At 36.8% G+C, this 20016-nt stretch overlaps 1 protein-coding gene across 1 annotated transcript in view; it reads left to right on the forward strand.

The window, feature by feature from the left end:
- Positions 1–14171: 14171 nt before the first annotated feature.
- cep162 (centrosomal protein 162) overlaps positions 14172–20016 on the forward strand; it is a 41010-nt gene continuing 35165 nt past the window's right edge. The window contains exons 1-3 of the mRNA XM_079836251.1: positions 14172–14320; positions 14674–14747; positions 14982–15132. Coding sequence (XP_079692377.1) covers positions 14688–14747; positions 14982–15132 — 211 coding nt within the window. The 5' untranslated portion in view covers positions 14172–14320; positions 14674–14687. The remainder of the gene's footprint in view (positions 14321–14673; positions 14748–14981; positions 15133–20016) is intronic.

Here is a 20016-nt window from a genome sequence, read left to right on the forward strand (position 1 = left end):
CTTTTGCCAAGGATAAGTGCATTGTAACATACAGTACATCTAAATGAAAACAATATCATAACTGATATCTTATGTTGCCTTCACATTTTATATCCTCAAACATTCCACAAACTGAAACATTCCAAATCGTAAAAACGAGATACTTTGTGTGTAAAACAACTAATTAAGTGTGTTGTGTGTCCTCTTTTCCAGAAGTCTCTGCTTCGGGCTGAAGTGACACCTTAAATTGAGACATCTGTAGAAACAAAACATAGTATTAGTATATCATTTGCATATCATTTGCATTGTTTTCTTTATTAATTTTTTACAAACTACAAAAATTACAAAAGCCTTACCTTATCTCTGTGTGGAGCAAACTTCAGTGTTTCTGATATGAAGTCCTCAATTACTTTTTCCACCACCTTGGTGTGTGTTCGACGACAGGCATCTTAAAATCCAGTAAAGATACACAAAACCCAAACATGTTACTGTTACTTACAATAAATTAAGATTAAGCATACAGTATGTACAATATACTGCTCATTTTCTCAATACCTCATATGCAGTCTTTGGACTAGCTTGCTCTGAAATATACTGTATCTGTTGACTCAGTGCTTTGTTGGAATATTTTTGCCCTTTTCCAGCATTTGTTATAGGCCTGATTTTTTTCTTTGCATAATTGTATTTGTACATATATTTGAGTTGCTTTATTAAAAAATAAACTGGGGTCCAAAAATATAAGCTATGGGGCAAAAAAGGATCATACCCTGTTCATGTCGAACTCCATTTGGATAGGTTTGAGAAACTGTTGAAAAATCACTGTGTGTGTGAGAAAGAGAGAGAGTGTGTGTAAGTACTGACATACGGATGATTCATTTTCTAATTAAACTTTCAACTAACAGTTTCAGAAATGTATAGCAATTAAAAATTAAATTAACTTTAATAATAATTTAATAATAATAATAACTATTATAAAATATGAATTAATTAAATAACCTGATTTTATTAAAATTAGTGATGACATTTACAGACAAATAAATGTTTGTTTGTTTTACAGACAAAGACATTAATGGCCTTTATATTTCAAAAGAACAAACAAGGGGAAAATATTGTTGACAATTTTTTACAAACTGAATGGAACTTTGATGGCATTAAATTCACAGGTTAAGACTAAACATACAATTATTTCTAATGGTAATAATGATAATAGTAATGCTGCCAGAGCAACAGAGAGAGCACGCCCTGGCACACTTGCTTTTGGTCCAACAGGGGGGAAACGGCTAATGTTAATTAATAAGTATTTTAAGTTAAAATTGATATTATGAAACATGTAAGAGTCACTAATTCATAAAATATAAAGCGGCAAAGCCCATCTGCACTCAAATAGTAGTTCAATTTAACACACGCCAACCATTTAAAAATAAATCACACATCACAACAAATAACTGTTGGCCCATATTTGTCTCCCCCAGAAATGACTGCAGTACTACCCAGTCATACAAATTTTGCATAAATAACAAAACAACAACAAAAAACACTAACGTCTAATCGACTCACCTTTTAGAAGGTCTGCGATCTGGCCTCAGAAGTCGACATATAGAAAGGTGAACTGCAGACTTTGGATACCATTGATTTGAAAATGGCGCTGCACAATGAGTATACACCGAGGTGACGTCAGAACGTGGAAGATGGCATGTTTGATTTGAAGTGCACAGCACCACAGACAGTAAAGCACAGCACAGACCAATCGGTGTATGACCGCGAGACAAACGAGACGATAACTAAATAAAAACTAGTGTTGGAACTTGGATGACAAAAACTATAACGAAAATCAACTGTCATTTTCGTCAACAAATAAAAACGAGACGAAAATGTAAGTGAGGGTGGATTAGGGAAGAGATGCGGTCAGAACTGATGTCCTGTGTCACAGATGAGCACATTTGATCTGAAGTGATCTAACCGCTGAAAAACACACGGCCTACAGGATCGCCCCAATCCAGCGCTCCAGAGCGGCTCAATCAATCAATAACACACTTATGCCAGACCAGTGTTTATGAACTAATGCTGATGAATAATGACAATGTTAACTTTACGATGTTTATATAGTAATATGTTTTAGACGGTTGTAACAATGCATATTTTATCTCCTCATCTGAACTTGAATGAACTCCTGCAACTTCAATAGTAAGCCGAGATTTCAAAATAAGAGTCCCGGTGTATTTCCAGCTGGTTTATAATTAAAAGTCCCGTATTATATATTCATTTTTGCTTACACAATAAACTGTATTTAATTTAATTCCCATTTAATTCATAGTCAGGAGGAAAGACCAGTATTTGACACATATTAAATAAAGTGTCAGGGTTATAATAGTTAACTAAAACCATTAAAAAAAATCTTTGTTACTTGAAATTAAATAAATGTTAACTGAAATTTAAAAAATAAACAAACAAACTTATTTGAAGCTTTAGCTTAACATGATATACTAACTAAAACAGAAATGCAAAGTTATAAAAACTATATAGATGTTTTTAAAAACAAACAAAAAAGTGAATTGAGCTCTCTTTCGTGTATTTTTAATGTCAAAAACAAAATTATGTCAAAATGTCAGTTCAAGTGCAGTCGGTTATGTAATACTTAAATGCTTAATGTATTACAATTTAACTAAACTCATAGGTTTTTGGAGACTAAATCTACTGTAGATTTAGTCAACAAAAATCTTATGATATTTAGTCGACTAAAACTAAAAACAATTCAGGTGACTAAAATATGACTAAAACTAAATGGCTTTTTAGTCAAAAGACTATGATTAAAACTAAATCAAAATATGCTGTCAAAATTAACACTGCCGCGAGATCAATGCACTTGCGCTACCTTGGCTGTGGTAGTCAAGTGGTTAGCGAACAGACATGTGTATTCTGCCGACCCGTGTTCAAGAATAAAAAAAGTCTTTGGGAAACAAAATCTGACGATCCATTCACAATGCAACATTTTCTCCAACCAATATGCCTATATAAGTCGTTTGTCACGCCCCTGAAATAGGACCTATAGGAACCTAAATTTAAGCCTATTTACAGTTTCTTGTAGCTCAGTTGGCAGAGCATTGCAATATCAATATACAATCATGTGATCATGTGATCGTGGGTTCGATCCCAGGGAACGGAACGCATGTGCTCATAAAGATTCTATGCACTAGATCATTAAGGGTAGGTTTAGGGATGGGGAAAGTGTAGTCGTTAATAAAATAAATACATAAAAATTCTAAATGTTCACGTAAAGTCCACACATTGCGTTTAAATGAACACGCATTTTGATTGGTAACATTTTTAATGACAACAGACTGTCATTATTTTTACGCCGGCTAGAGGGCGCGTGTAAATATAGGTCTTAATAAGGTGCTTGAAAAACGACCTTTTTTACAGTAATGCAGTGGTTATTGACATAACCTTTAAAATACAGAAAATATAAAATAAGATATAGCCTATATGTTCTGGCTTATTTTGTGCTAAGAAATTACATTTTGTTCATAAAATACATGATGAGTTATTACAGAGTGTGGGTAGTTTATAAACCAATCATAAATTTGTCATTAGGACAATATAGGGAAACAAATAGAATAAAAGTTATTGGTTCTTGTTCAGGAGTGTATTTTATTTCTTAAGTTAAACTTAAGAGGTAAGAAAAAATAAAAGCTGCAGCCATGTTAATTAAAGAAAGATCAGTAAAATTGTTAATATTATAATATAATAATTTCTGTTCCCATTACTTCTAAAATTATGGCATTCCAAGAACGTTATGAGAATGTTTTCGCTGAACATTATGAGAACATCAGTCAAGCACAAATAACATGATTAAGACGTTGCAAGAACGTTGTTATGAGAACGTTTTCACTCAACATTATGAGAACATCAGTCAAGCACAAATAACATGATAAAGACGTTGCAAGAACGTTGTAGTGAGAACGTTTTCACTCAACATTTTGAGAACATCGATCAAGCACAAATAACATGATAAAGACGTTGCAAGAACGTTGTAGTGAGAACGTTTTCACTCAACATTTTGAGAACATCAGTCAAGCACAAAAAACATGATAAAAACGTTGCCAGAACGTTGTAGTGAGAACGTTTTCGCTCAACATTATGAGAACATCAGTCAAGCACAAAAAACATGATAAAGACGTTGTAAGAACGTTGTAGTGAGAACATTTTCACCGAACATTATGAGAACATCAGTCAAGCACAAATAACATGATAAAGACGTTGCAAGAACGTTGTAGTGAGAACGTTTTCACTCAACATTTTGAGAACATCGGTCAAGCACAAATAACATGATAAAAACGTTGCCAGAACGTTGTAGTGAGAACGTTTTCGCTCAACATTATGAGAACATCAGTCAAGCACAAAAAACATGATAAAGACGTTGTAAGAACGTTGTAGTGAGAACATTTTCACCGAACATTATGAGAACATCAGTCAAGCACAAATAACATGATAAAGACGTTGCAAGAACGTTGTTATGAGAATGTTTTCGCGCAACATTACGAGAACATCAGTCAAGCACAAATAACATGATAAAGACGTTGCAAGAACGTTGTTATGAGAACGTTCTCATAATCTTCAGTGAAAACGTTCTCATAACAACGTTCTTGCAACGTCTTTGTCATGTTATTTGTGCTTGACTGATGTTCTCATAATGTTCAGTGAAAACGTCAGTCAAGCACAAAAAACATGATAAAGACGTTGCAAGAACGTTGTTATGAGAATGTTTTCGCGCAACATTACGAGAACATCAGTCAAGCACAAATAACATGATAAAGACGTTGCAAGAACGTTGTTATGAGAACGTTTTCGCGCAACATTACGGTGAACATCAGTCAAGCACAAATAACATGATTAAGACGTTGCAAGAACGTTGTTGTGAGAACGTTTTCACTGAACATTATGAGAACATCAGTCAAACACAAATAACATGATAAAGACGTTGCAAGAACATTGTTGTGAGAACGTTTTCGCTGAACATTATGAGAACATCAGTCAAACACAAAAAACATGATAAAGACGTTGCAAGAACGTTGTTGTGAGAACGTTTTCACTGAACATTATGAGAACATCAGTCAAACACAAATAACATGATAAAGACGTTGCAAGAACGTTGTTGTGAGAACGTTTTCGCTGAACATTATGAGAACATCAGTCAAACACAAATAACATGATAAAGACGTTGCAAGAACGTTGTTGTGAGAACGTTTTCGCTGAACATTATGAGAACATCAGTCAAACACAAATAACATGATAAAGACGTTGCAAGAACATTGTTGTGAGAACGTTTTCGCTGAACATTATGAGAACATCAGTCAAACACAAATAACATGATAAAGACGTTGCAAGAACATTGTTGTGAGAACGTTTTCGCTGAACATTATGAGAACATCAGTCAAACACAAAAAACATGATAAAGACGTTGCAAGAACGTTGTTGTGAGAGCGTTTTCACTGAACATTATGAGAACATCAGTCAAGCACAAATAACATGATAAAGACGTTGCAAGAACGTTGTTGTGAGAACGTTTTCACTGAACATTATGAGAACATCAGTCAAGCACAAATAACATGATAAAGACGTTGCAAGAACATTGTTGTGAGAACGTTTTCACTGAACATTATGAGAACATCAGTCAAGCACAAATAACATGATAAAGATGTTGCAAGAACATTGTTGTGAGAACGTTTTCGCTGAACATTATGAGAACATCAGTCAAGCACAAATAACATGATAAAGACGTTGCAAGAACGTTGTTGTGAGAACGTTTTCACTGAACATTATGAGAACATCAGTCAAGCACAAATAACATGATAAAGACGTTGCAAGAACATTGTTATGAGAACGTTTTTGCGCAACATTATGAGAACATCAGTCAAGCACAAATAACATCATAAAAACGTTCCAACAATGTTGTTCTAAGAATGTTTCCTCTCAACATTACGAGAATGTTTTTGAACTATGAAAACATTAGAAGAATGTTCCTGAAACATTATTTTAGGAATGTTTTTTTCTAACATTTACATAACTTTTACATCACGTTAGTGAAAGTTATGGAAACGTTCCCTGTTAGCTGGGCAGATAAGATACAGGGTTTGAGATACGTTTTCTCTTGTTTGGTGGGTGTATCAAAAATCAGCCCACTCATCAGCAATCAGCAGAAACATATATATAAACCAATAAACCACGCTGTATTAAAGAGACAGCTCGCACAATGGGTCCAAGTAAAGTTGTTTACAAATGTGTCCGCTGCAGCTCAGTATAGGCCTACGCAACAATTGAAGATATTAGAAGACATGTTTGTCTTTACATCCTGAAATGCGAGGCAAATGTTGGATCACAATATAGGAACCACAGTTTCCACAAATTCCTTCACTCGATTGGGATGTTCTCTTTGATTCTGGATGGCAAGGGTAGTGACTGTAACATCAAGCATATTTTGCAGTACTAAACACGTATACCAATTTTATCAGGCTCAGAAAATTCTTCAAAAATAACACAAAGAATGGCCTTTTCAGCTGCCATAGTTGCAACTCCTGCATCATCAGAAGAACAGCAGTTCAACGCACCACCGTTTCAGTTTTAAACACTTTTTGCAACGTTAATTGTAACGGTCTTCCTACATATTTAATCAGTGTTTAAAATCTTGATTTAAAACTCGATTTAAAATAAAACCCAGATCAACAAATCCTTGATTACCATTAAACTTTGCTTAAAGGAACTGTATGTAAGAAATGTATTTCAATTAATCATAAAATGGCCCTGATATGTCACTAGACATTAAGAAATCATGTTAATTTCAAATATTTATATCACTGACAACGGTTGTCCGGCCAAGATATTGTCATTTTAAAAGTGAAGTTGCAGCCCTCAACTGATGTTGATGTTGACATGTTGTGTTTTGGCCTGAAGCGCCACCCTCCACCTGTCTACCAATCACGAAGTCAGTAGTGTTTCTGCATTCGGGTGGCCAGCTCTGCTCTAGTTACCACAGCTGCAGCTACAAACTTTTTGGATAAACAATGTCTAACTTTAAGAAACCTAAACGACCTCGTTATGAATCAGAATAACGTCGTGACAGTGTCTGAAATAAAACAAGGATTTGAGATGCCTTTGAAAGATAGAGACGGCTGAAAACTGAGAATAATTTGAAGACTGATGCCAACGTTGCTAATTTTCTCCTGGACAGGTAAGGTTCATCTATGTTTGGCTAACTTGTACTTAATGTAAATGGACATTTCAAATATTCATGACAGTCAAACAAAGATATGCATGTTCGTGCAAAGTAAAGTTAGGTTAGCGCAGATGGAGGAGGTGGGTCATTGAATTGAAAAGGTAACGTTAAGGAATTGTTTGGTAAATAAAAACGGCGAGTCATCATTGCTAACATTAGTAATGCATTATCAGAGCCTGTTTCTCTGTCATTATGCTGGGACGCTGAGGAAAACAACATTAGCACGCCTATTAGCACTGTGTAAACGTATTTGAGACAGTAGCCTAACGTTACCTCAGTAAAAATGATTCCTCATTCGTTCTTCGCATATATAGTGGACAAAACATGCTGCAAGTTGACCTGTATGACCATTGCTAATGTTATTTAGCTTTGCTGTAATTTTACTATAGTATTTTTTCATGTGGGAATGTACTGTCACATACGAGCGTTCATATTTACGATTATATTTGGCTAATCGCCATTAGTAAATTTTTGCGATTCATAATTACTTCACAAAACATCGCTCTTGAAGCATAAACATAATTAACAGAAAGAAAAAAAACTTACTGTGTACGACTCGTCACTTGCCATTGAAAGCTCCGTGTAGCAGCCTACGTTCCTGCTGCATCCTGCAGCCTATCTGGCAACCCCGAGTCAGGGGGAGGGGGAGAGGGGATACACCGCTCTACAGTCATTTGAAAGTGATTGCAGTACCAGTTTTGGCCACAGTCCTACATACAGCTCCTTTAATTATTGGTGAAACCCACCCTAAGTGTTTTTCACGTTAAATGTTTTAGAACGTCCCACTGTTTTTAGTGATTTTAGTATATGGATCTCAAGTGCCCAAAACTTGCATCTTGTTCACATATTTTGTTTTTTAAGATGGAAAACTGACTATATACCAAGCAAAAGTTTGCTCATTCAGTCACACTGATGGATAATGATTGTTTGTAGTGTAAGTTTATATTTTGAAATGATTAGTTTCAGGGCAATATTTTACCGATCTGAGCACATGGAGTGAAGCGCATGGCACAGCTGCATTTAGGGCGTGTCCGAATCCACTTTTGCTAGTTTAACGACGGAAAAAACAGTCGGCGCGCCTGGCGCATGGTCCAGAAGGGTTGTACCTAGTCTCTTAATGAGTCATGTGTGTGTTTTGGGGCGTAACATGCAATAAACCAATCAGTCTCATCTCCAATTCCCTTTAAAAGCCAGTTGTGCTTGCACCATGGCAGACTCGCTATTTACATGGCAGAATTTGCAAGCGGAAATACTGAATGCTAAAAATGTTTGTGTGTTACTGCGCGTACCTGTGTGTAATAAGCAGATTGCACTCACGTTGTGCACCCACCTATAGGCACATATTACTAATGCGCCCTTTAAATAACACAAAAAATATGGTGCCATTGACTTTACCAGGTTTTTGTTGGTCAATGGCGCAGTCGTTGTCAGTTGCCTCAAAATAGAAACAATGTGTCTAAACACACCTCGTTTTCAGACCAGCACGCCCATCGGCGCACAGATGGGCGCGAGTGCATTTGCTATTTAAACAACGTTGCGCTGGACGTGAAAATGATAAGTGCGTCGGGCTGAAACTAGCAAAAAACACTTGCACCGCGCCTGGCGTCGCATTGCACCGGGTGTATGATAGGGCCCTCAGTCTTTTTGAATGGAAGTTCTCCAAACCGGAAGTGTCACCATAATTCAAAAGGCAATAGACTCGTCAGGACAAAGGTGGATAGGGAAGAAAAGACTATCGCAGCTTCCAAATTCAATGCTGACTTTAAATGTGCACTACAGGCTACCTGTCAATGACTAAAATAAAAATGAATTTGAATTTAAAGAGAAGTGAAGATCATAGACTTAAATCTAATGTTTCACTCAGTCTATCCATGACAAAGAGATGACCATTTTTGGCTTTTTCTGCCAATTCTCCTTTTTTCCCCATTTTTCTGTTCGGCTATAGGGGGGGAAGTCACGAGCACTTTGACAGAATTCTAAAGCAGCAGAAAGAACAGATGTCTTGGGATGATTAATGTGCCTCTCCTCCTCTCCACTGAAGAGCAGTGAGTCTGTGCCTCTTGCACCCTCCTCTCAGAGTTACTGTGCAGAGTCCCTCCCTCCCGTCCCCCAGAGTCAGGGCCACCCTCCAGCTCTGCATCTCGCCGCCCGTCTCACTCTAACCGAGGGATGATGGGAAGGTGAGCTGCAAAGAGCCAGTCAATTGGGAGAAACGATAATGTGCCATCTGAAAATCCAACACTCGTATACGTTGACGGCAGGATAGCTCACTGGAGACAGGGTTTTAGGTGAAGGGCCTCTGAGAGATGAAGTGATTCTGTGAAGATAATGAGCAATATTAAACAATACAGTTCAGTTTTCTCGTAGTGGGTTATATTTTGACACCTTTGGAGTGGTCTTGAGACAGATGCACTTGGTGATCAATGGGCTTTGGTCGATTGAGTTTGGAGGGAAAGTTTGTATGCTCAGGGGATTACACCTAAATCCCACAGATAGAGATGGGCAGAAAGATGAACAGACGCCAAGTGTGAATGTTTCTACTGGTCAGGGATGTTACAGCTATAAAAACACTTGCATAGAGCAATCCTGCCCCCTACTGGAAGATGATGGATGAGCAATTTTCCCTCACTATCTGACTAAACTAAGGCTGCATCTGATATGCATACTTCTCTAGTATATAGGGGAAAACAGAATGCGAAAGTATTCATAAAACAGAAGAATGATCAGAGCATTGCGCTAGCAACACAAGGTCATGGGTTCGAATTCCAGCGAGTACACATACTAACATTGCGACTTTTACAGTAAATGCAGTTACATTTTTCATTCCCTATCAGGGGTTTTACATTTTTTAGATGCAATGAACCCCCAAATATGATCATCCTCATAGGAAGGACAGCCATCCTAAAACTGAACAGGCATCTACAGTATATAGTTTCTTGCGTAAATGAATAGGCCTACTATTAATATGTCAAAAATATTATATTCAGTTTATTACAGTATTACATTGTTTTTCGACTTATTAGGAGACATTTACATTTTATTTATTTATTATAAATTTGTATTATTTATTTTTAATATGTTTACATTTTTGTGCTGTTTTCCTATAAACGTTCCTCTAAAGATTTCCTTGTGGCCCCCTGGGGGTCCCTATGCAGTTTGAAAACCTTTGCTCCAGAGAACTGCCTATTAAAATGTGGCCATTTGACTGCGGTATAGGCTGGTATTAAATATTAATGCTTACATTTTGTATTTTACATCTAATATTTTATATAAATGCACAAAAGTAAGTGCTCTTAAATGAATTCAGACATCTTTGGGTATTAAAAATCTCCCAAAACACTTGGTTTTCATCAACAGATGTTATGACAGGTCAACAAAACGGAACAAAAGAGCTTGAAACGTAGGTCATGAATCACAATTACAGATAATATGAGTCTGTTCAGCAAGGAATTACAGTGAAGAAGCCCTACAAGCGTTTGTTTTTGTGATTTATGAGGACACAAATTTGTATAATGACACATGAATGTAACATGAAATATGTGGACATTTCATATGTCCTCATATTTAAAATAGCTTTAAAAACATACTAAACAATGTTTTATTAAAAATATAAAAAAGCAGAATGTTTCCTGTGATGGGTAGGTTTAGGGGTAGGGTGAGTGTAGGGGATAAAATATACAGTTTGTACAGTATAAAAACCCTTATGTCTATGAAATGTCACTATAAAACATGAAAACGCGTGTGTATGTGTGTCTGTGTGTGTGCGTGTGGTCCTGGTAAACCCTCTGTTATGGGGACAAAATGTCCCCACAAGGATCGTAATATCCGCAATCCTTGTCCTTATTGAGACATTTTTGGTCCCCATGAGGAAAACAGCTTACAAAATACAAGTGATGTTTTTTGAAAATGTAAAAATGCAGAACGTTTTGTGTGATGGGTAGGTTTAGGGATAGGGTTACTGTAATGGGATATAATATACAGGTTGTACAGTATAAAAATCATTATGTCAATGGAATGTCACCATAAAACATGAAAACACAATGTGTGTGTGTGTGTGCGTGCTTGCGTGCATCGCAGACCTTAGTATCATGTCAGGTGCAGACACACACATATCAATAGCCAAAGTCCCCACTCATAACATCATAAACAGCTTCTTCTCCTCCTATATGTGGCAGAAATGGGCCTGAGGCAACGAGCCCAGAAAGCTGATGATGAAGCTGGCTGCCAGACTTGAGTGTCCCCCGCCAAAGTGTTTCAGGAGGCAGTAGTAATTGATCGGCCAGGAGAAGAGCACGAGTGAAAGAGATGATGTCTGGAGAGACTGCCAGCCTTAGTGTCTAATGGGCCTCATCTCTTCTCACACGTGCAGGCTCATTTTTCTTTCCCACTTCTCAATCAATCTGAGCCACATTTAAAGGGGAATCTACATTTATATCCCACTTTTCAAATTCAAGACCAGAGAGTGGACTTGAAATGTATTATGTATTGTTGTCATTAAAATATATTATTAATTCATTTCTATTTTTTAATTATTTATATAAATCAAAATATATTACTATTATATTCACACTATGACTGAACAACAATATAAATAGTGTTATGGTTGTCGTCCACTCTATAGAACAAAATACATTTTGGTTTGAATAATCTCCCTAAAAACATTTAATTATATCAGTATGACAAAGTTCATGGACCTAAGAAAGACAGCACTATACATATCGCTACAGCATCTGAAGAATTGGTTATCAATCCCTTGGATTTATTCAAAGTTGCATGATAAATTAAACTCGGAGCCATTGCAATCTCCCAAAAAGCTGAGCCTGATGAAATGTATTCCATGTGGCTTTTAAATGTATAAGTTTGCTAAAGGACAGTCAATGTCAGTGTACTACATGACGCTGAAATACAACTGAAGGTCAGTCCAATTATCTGTAATGGAGCCCCTCCCTTACAAGATGCCCACCCCACCAAAATATTAACAGGGCCTTGCATGAATATGAATTACAGTGAGGGTGGGGTGGACAGGGTTATCCTGTCCGGCTCCTACCAGCGAGCACACCAGCGTCCCAATGTCAAGTTGACGGGAGAGGACACTGCCTTCATTAAGGTATAGGGTGCGTTTGGTGGACGATGGGGGCGCATTTACATGAGAAACGAGGGACGAAGGGAAGCATTCACATCCTAATCACTCATTCACTTATCTCATTCAGACAGATAGAGTCAGATAGAGCTCTGATGACACCAGGGTCACGATTAGAATGCATTAAGCATTCATTTAGAGAAATCGTAGACAAAGATGAGCGTGAAACACACAGATGTTCGCTTTTCTGAATTCCCGGCAGTGATTTGCTGATTGTCCCTTTCAGGCACCCATCAGGGGGCTAATGAAAGGACATGACAAGGCAAATGATGTGCGATGGATGAAGCTAAAAAAAAAATAAGGCTTTTATGATTTCACTCACTTAAGGTTCAGATATTCATACTGCATATGCTTAATTCTGTCACATTTCAGCAGTTGCAACAGTATGGTGTTGGGGAGACTGTTATTATTAGTTATCTGCAAATGTTGTAGCCTACGGAATATTTGTAGCCTATGCAAAAATTGAACAGGCAAGAGTGACAAATGTGTGGAGCAATACTGCCCCTCGAGGTCACTCACAGTCAATGCTGTATACACAATGTCAGAAGAAGGCTTGAATACTGTACCTTGAAAATGGTTTTGATTAGTCTTATGATTTGTGGAAGTTTTATTGAAAAGGAGGGAGTTCAATCATCTGTCCAGCAAAGCATGTAAAAAAAACGTTCTGTGAATTTTCAAGAAAGCAATTTTAAGTAAGTTTGCATTTGTTACGTTCAGCCAAAAAAGAAAAGTCTGTCATTACTCACCCTCATGTCATTCCAAATCCGTAGGATGCAATACAAGAGCTCTCTGCTCCTCATAAACAGCAATTTAATCACCACTTTCAAGGCCCAGAAAGAAAGAACGAACAGAAAGAACATGGGCTATCGTTAAAATAGTCCAGGTGACTACATTGGTTCAACCTTAATTTTATGAAGCAACGTGAATTCTTTTTGTGGGCAAAAAACAAACAAAAATAACGACTTTATTCTTTTAATTGTTAATTTTTTTCTCTTCTGTGTCAGTCTCATACGCTGATTCTGACGTAGAACCTGGAAGTGCTGAACTGAGGTAACAACGTAAACAGCGTATAGGAGACTGACACAGAAGAGAAGAAATTGTTAAATAAAGTTATTTTTGTTTGTTTTTTGCACACAAAAAGTACTCTCCTGTCTCATCGCTTCATAAAATTAAGGTTGAACCACTGTAGTCACATGGACTATTTTAACAACGTCTTTAGGCTACTGCCTTGAAAGTGTTAATTACGTTGCTGTCTGGAGGGGTCAGAGAGCTCTCAGATTTCATCAAAAATATCTTCATTTGTATCCTGAAGATGAACGAAGATCTTACAGGTTTGGAACAACATCAGAGTGAGTAATTATAATGACAGAATTTTCATTTCTGGGTGAACTAACCCTTTAAAACCACTAGAATAATATTTTAAAAACTGTTACATTAGCAGGGTAATTTCCCCAAAACTGTGCCTTTTGTGTCCCTTATGCACATGTGACTTTAATGACTTTTATTATGTAAAATTAGACATTTTCACACAACATTTTTTTGTGTAGTTTTTTATCTTGGTGATGCTTTTTCTTCATCTCTGTATTAGCAAAGATTTACACTTTATTTAGAATAAATGTGTGTGTGTCTCCGTTTTATTTTTCATATTTAATTAGACAAGGCATAAAACAAACGTGAAAAATTATAACGCTTTTAAAAGAATCACCTGTGTTGAGTAAAAGTGCATTTCTCCAACATGGCAACCCAAAAACATACGGAACTGAGCCACCCAATCAAATCTCCGGACACATGTGACGTGACATGGCCAACAAGCCGTCAGTAATCCCCCGGTTATTGTAGCGGGAAACTTTATGAGAAACTGTATCATGTCAAAAACAATGTGAACATTAAAGGATTTACTGTATATTCGTATTGCAGCTCATTCTGTATTGGTGAGTCTTTTGCGACCTGTGTTTCCTTCAGTTTAGCTAATGTCCGTTTCTCTCGGTTACCATGACAAAATAGCTAGCGAGCTAATAACGAAACCTCTAGAATCACAGCACAATAATATAAACAACATAATTGTGTTTTATTTCCTCTAACAAATCCAACTACAACCTGTTTGTTTATAATACAGCACGAGCAGACTTCTCTGTCTCTCTCCCATTATCTTTCTCTTTGGCATTGTAATGTTTAGCAGATATGATTGAACGTTGTTTATGTGTTTTAAAGGAGTTATTCTTATAATAACACTTTTATATAAAACGTATAAGTTAGTCCTAATTCTAATATGTTTGTCTCACAGTTTGTCAGTGAATTATGGCTCATAGACTGACTAAAGAGGAGCTGGATCAACAGTTTGAGCAATTCATGAAAGAGGTAACTTACTGTTCATAGTCTTGTTTACTACTGACAATTTTTGTTTGTTTAATTATGTTTGTATATGCCTTTTGTGTGCCTATAATTATATGCCTATAATTATTTTAAACAGGTTTATTCTGCATATTCTTTTATACGTCTATATGCAGTGTATTAAATTGAAAGACAAATTGTTGAGTCCAGTTTTGCAGGTAAACTTTATGTTGTTGTGTACTTGTGCTTTTTTTTTTTCAGTCTGTCTCTGATGACTCTATTGATTTGGGCTCCAGCACCAAGCACCCTAGTGTCCTTGACAGCTTGGGAAAAGCACCTGTCAGGCCAGTGAAGAAGGCTTCAGTGTCTGTGCCGTGGTGGCAGGATGATGATGACATTGAAGAGGGAACAGGTGAGTGCTGGTGTTACCTGAATTAAAAAAAGAGCTTGTCTGAACTCTCCAGTCTGGATGAAAGCTTTAGCATAATCTTTGTTCTGGGTTTGAAAGCCAAAGGTTTATGGTTGACATCCTGGGAAGTTTTTGAGATCCACTAACACTATAGTGCCCTTGAAAAAGACACTTTATCCCAGATTTCCAGGGATGTATGCTGTTCTTGTAATAAGTGTATATATGCACTGACACCTTTTCTCAAAAGTACTTGGGGAATCATATCTAGATTATATCCAGATCATGGGTTTTTGAAAGTCTGGACAGCGAAAAAAACATGAAATTAGATTTTTTTCAAATCTGATTCAAACAACATATGGAGGTGGTTTTTGATCTGAGAGCTTTCTGTTCTCAGCTACGCAACTACCACTTTGATGCTTCAAAAAGTTCATAAAAAGATCGTAAAACTAATCCATATGAATTGAGTGGTTTAGTCAAAATTTTCTGAAAAGGCTTTATGTGATGACCAGATTTAATTTAGGCTTTTATTCACATTTAAACCTCGATTAGCGAACCTAAACAGAAGCTCAACCGAACCGACTTGATGCGTGAGAACAAGAGCTGCGCAAATCTGGATAATTTGAGAATCACAATTCTTTCCGTGTAAAATGGAGATCATGATTCTCCCATGATTCTGAAGGGGGAAAAAAATTTCAGACAACTAAATAACATGCAAACTAGAGGTTCTGACAAAATTGTCATTGCTTTAGTCTATTTAAAAGATACATTCATTTGAACAAAATATAAAATAATTTGAATGGAGACAATGTCTCATTCATCATGACTTCATTGTTATTGGATGAATCAGTGTTTGTGAATAAATCATTTAAATGAATGATTCAACAAACACTTTTTTTTTTAAAGACTCACTTGTCGCCACCTCCTGGTGTAACAATAAGCAATACAATACAAGTGTCAACATTTAAAAAAAAAAAAGATTTACTCTTATTTTGATCAATACTGTGTTTATACCCAAACTATACACTTTTACCCCTTGTTATTTAAATGTTTGTAACACATAATACCGTGTTTTGTCATTGCCCATATCAATGAATGAGAGTGTTCACATCGGAAGCGTGGCGACCGACCCTCTCACGGTGCATGTCCACTGGCGTGTAACAGAGCGAGTGTTCTCAATTCATTCCTATGGACCTTCATATAAATTGGAAATGCTTATTCTGCTCCGCTTGCTTCGCTCCAGTGGACACCCGGCATTTATTAGCATGGGCAGCGGCAAATTACATTATGGATTTTTGAAAATTACCTTTCATGTAGTGTGTAACAGTTCTAAGTGAATAAAAACATCCTGCAAAGTTTTATATCTAAAAGTGCAGCGTATATAAAGTTATTGTCTCTCAAAAGTAACGCCCGTTTCACACATACTCGGTCTGCAGTGCGTATGCGGTGCGTGTTGCGGTGCAGGAGCAGCACGCGCTGTTGTGCTTTCATATATGCTGCGTTTGCAGCGCGCAACTGATCCGCGGTTGTATACCACAAACACAGCATTTATTCTTAATTTTTTTATTTCAAATCCAAAAGATGTTACTGAACATGGCTTGTCAGAATTGCAATTCTCTTTGTTTACACTTTCATAGATGTCACGTTGTAACGTAGTACATTTAAACAACGTTTTATTCAATTCATTACTTTATATTTATATAGCCTAGTACTTTAGATTTAGCTCACACAAGTGGCAAAACATTTAAACATAGGGTATAGCCTATACACATTTTAAATTAGAAACGTATAGGCTATACAAAAACGGTTTTTAAACCTTTTAAAAGCAGGTTATAAAGACCTTGTTTTTTCACCTCCAAGAACGTACAAGTGCTATACATTATTTCAAATGTTTTACCTAAATGCCAGGTAAGGTGTCGTTTCCTTGCTTTACCCGAGAAAAAAAGCCATGTGTTGACTTTGAAACAGAGTATATTTTAAATGATATGCATCTGTGGTAAAATTACTAGATTTCCGCATCAGTACATGTTTATTTTAATGCGAACAAAGTGCTGTCACTTTAATTCCGCAGTCCAGCACAGCAAAAAATAGACTCGGTACGGAAACGATCGCCGGACTGCTGCAGACGCACCGCACCTGGAACGGACTGACGGACAGCATCCACGTGCAGTGTGAAAGCTGGAATCCGTTAACATGGGTACGGAAAAAAATACGCACCGCATACGCACTGCAAACGGAGTATGTGTGAAACGGGCGTAAGAGTCGACTCTTGAGTCAGTTAAACGTATTGTTTTTTAAACGAATCGCAAGACGTTTCATTGTGACGTCAAGACGAAACATCATATTGCCCATCTACTTATTGCGCGCATTGTGTTTCATATTGTGTAGGTCTCTGGCTAACTGACTAACTCACGTTAATACTGTCTTACTGAAATACTACTGAACAGGGCTGCATTTCGATGCATGTAAACCTGTTGTTGGAGACCTCCAAAACTAAATTAGGAAACTTAAGCATAATAGCATAAAAGGGGCACTTTAACAATCAAACGTGCAGCTCTAGTGAGAACAAACCTCATTGGTTTTCGCACATCAAGCGAATATGCTTAAAGGGATAGTTCACCCAAAAATGAAAATTCTGTCATCATTTACTCACCCTCAAGTATTTCCAAACCTGTATGAGTTTCTTTCTTCTGCTGAACACAAAAGAAGATATTTTGAAGAATGTTTGTAACCAAGCAGATAGAGCAACCATTGACTACCATAATATTTGTTTCCCTACTATGGTAGTCAATGGTTGCTCTATTTGCTTGGTTTATTTTATTTTAAAGTTTCCGTTTACCACAACTGATGTGTGCGTTTAAATTTTTGTTGTGAAATTTGATTTAAATGTCAATTCATATGGATTAGCTTTACAATCTCTTTATGAACTTTTTGAAGTGTCAAAGGGGTAGTTGCTTAGCTGTCAATGGAGGGACAAAAAGCTGTCAGATGTCATTAAAAATAACTTCATTTGTGTTTCGAAGATGAGCTAAAGTCTTACGGGTTTGGAACGACATGAGGATGAGTAATTATTGACAGAATTTTCATTTTTGGGTGAACTATCCCTTTAATGCAACACAACAATGCCAGAAGTAAAGATTTCGGCATTTTCCTGTGCGACTCTCCACAGTGACTCGACAGGGCACTTGTTTGAAAAGTGATGATGCACCTGCATTTTTCCTGCATTCATACGGAAAGCCTTGTCACATATGTGACAAGCTGGAATCCGTTAACATGGGTACGGGAAAAAATACGCACCGCATACGCACTGCAAACGGAGTATGTGTGAAACGGGCGTAAGAGTCGACTCTTGAGTCAGTTAAACGTATTGTTTTTTAAACGAATCGCAAGACGTTTCATTGTGACGTCAAGACGAAACATCATATTGCCCATCTACTTATTGCGCGCATTGTGTTTCATATTGTGTAGGTCTCTGGCTAACTGACTAACTCACGTTAATACTGTCTTACTGAAATACTACTGAACAGGGCTGCATTTTGATGCATGTAAACCTGTTGTTGGAGACCTCCAAAACTAAATTAGGAAACTTAAGCATAATAGCATAAAAGGGGCACTTTAACAATCAAACGTGCAGCTCTAGTGAGAACAAACCTCATTGGTTTTCGCACATCAAGCGAATATGCTTAAAGGGATAGTTCACCCAAAAATGAAAATTCTGTCATCATTTACTCACCCTCAAGTATTTCCAAACCTGTATGAGTTTCTTTCTTCTGCTGAACACAAAAGAAGATATTTTGAAGAATGTTTGTAACCAAGCAGATAGAGCAACCATTGACTACCATAATATTTGTTTCCCTACTATGGTAGTCAATGGTTGCTCTATTTGCTTGGTTTATTTTATTTTAAAGTTTCCGTTTACCACAACTGATGTGTGCGTTTAAATTTTTGTTGTGAAATTTGATTTAAATGTCAATTCATATGGATTAGCTTTACAATCTCTTTATGAACTTTTTGAAGTGTCAAAGGGGTAGTTGCTTAGCTGTCAATGGAGGGACAAAAAGCTGTCTGATGTCATTAAAAATAACTTCATTTGTGTTTCGAAGATGAGCTAAAGTCTTACGGGTTTGGAACGACATGAGGGTGAGTAATTATTGACAGAATTTTCATTTTTGGGTGAACTATCCCTTTAATGCAACACAACAATGCCAGAAGTAAAGATTTTGGCATTTTCCTGTGCGACTCTCCACAGTGACTCGACAGGGCACTTATTTGAAAAGTGATGATGATGCACCTGCATTTTTCCTGCATTCATACGGAAAGCCTTGTCACATATGTGGGTACGCTTACATCGTTACTAAAGCAACCCAAGAGGTTATGTCTAGACACACAAATTTTATTTGATCACTTTTGATCATTTTCAGTCTGCCTGAAAAGATCTGATTTACCTGCAGCTTAACTGTCTAGGGGGTTTTAATCAACAATATTTTAGTTTAGGCGTTTGTCCACTTGAGGGCAGCAAACACAAAGCAGTAGACAAAATAAATTATGCAAAATCAGTTAAAGTTTCAGATGAGATGTCATCAGGAATCCCCTAAAATGCAACTATGGATTGCACTTCCTTTGTTTCTAAATCGCTTGACTTGTCCAAATTCACTACTTGATTGATTATTTTCCTGTTACTGTTAGGCAATTATTTTCTTTTTCTGAACAGAATAAATGAAATAGGATAGCTGAATAAAGCTGTTGTTGTCTTATGTTGTTGGCTTTATAACACAAATGAAGCTAGACTGGTATTTTTTGTTCATTACATCATTCTAGATATGAACTGATGCATATTTGTTTTCATCCAGGCAGCCTAATTACTTTCTCTTCTGCGGTTGAGGAGTTGCT

Source organism: Gobio gobio (genome assembly GCF_949357685.1).
Source record: "Gobio gobio genome assembly, chromosome: 15".
Classification (NCBI taxonomy): domain Eukaryota; kingdom Metazoa; phylum Chordata; class Actinopteri; order Cypriniformes; family Gobionidae; genus Gobio; species Gobio gobio.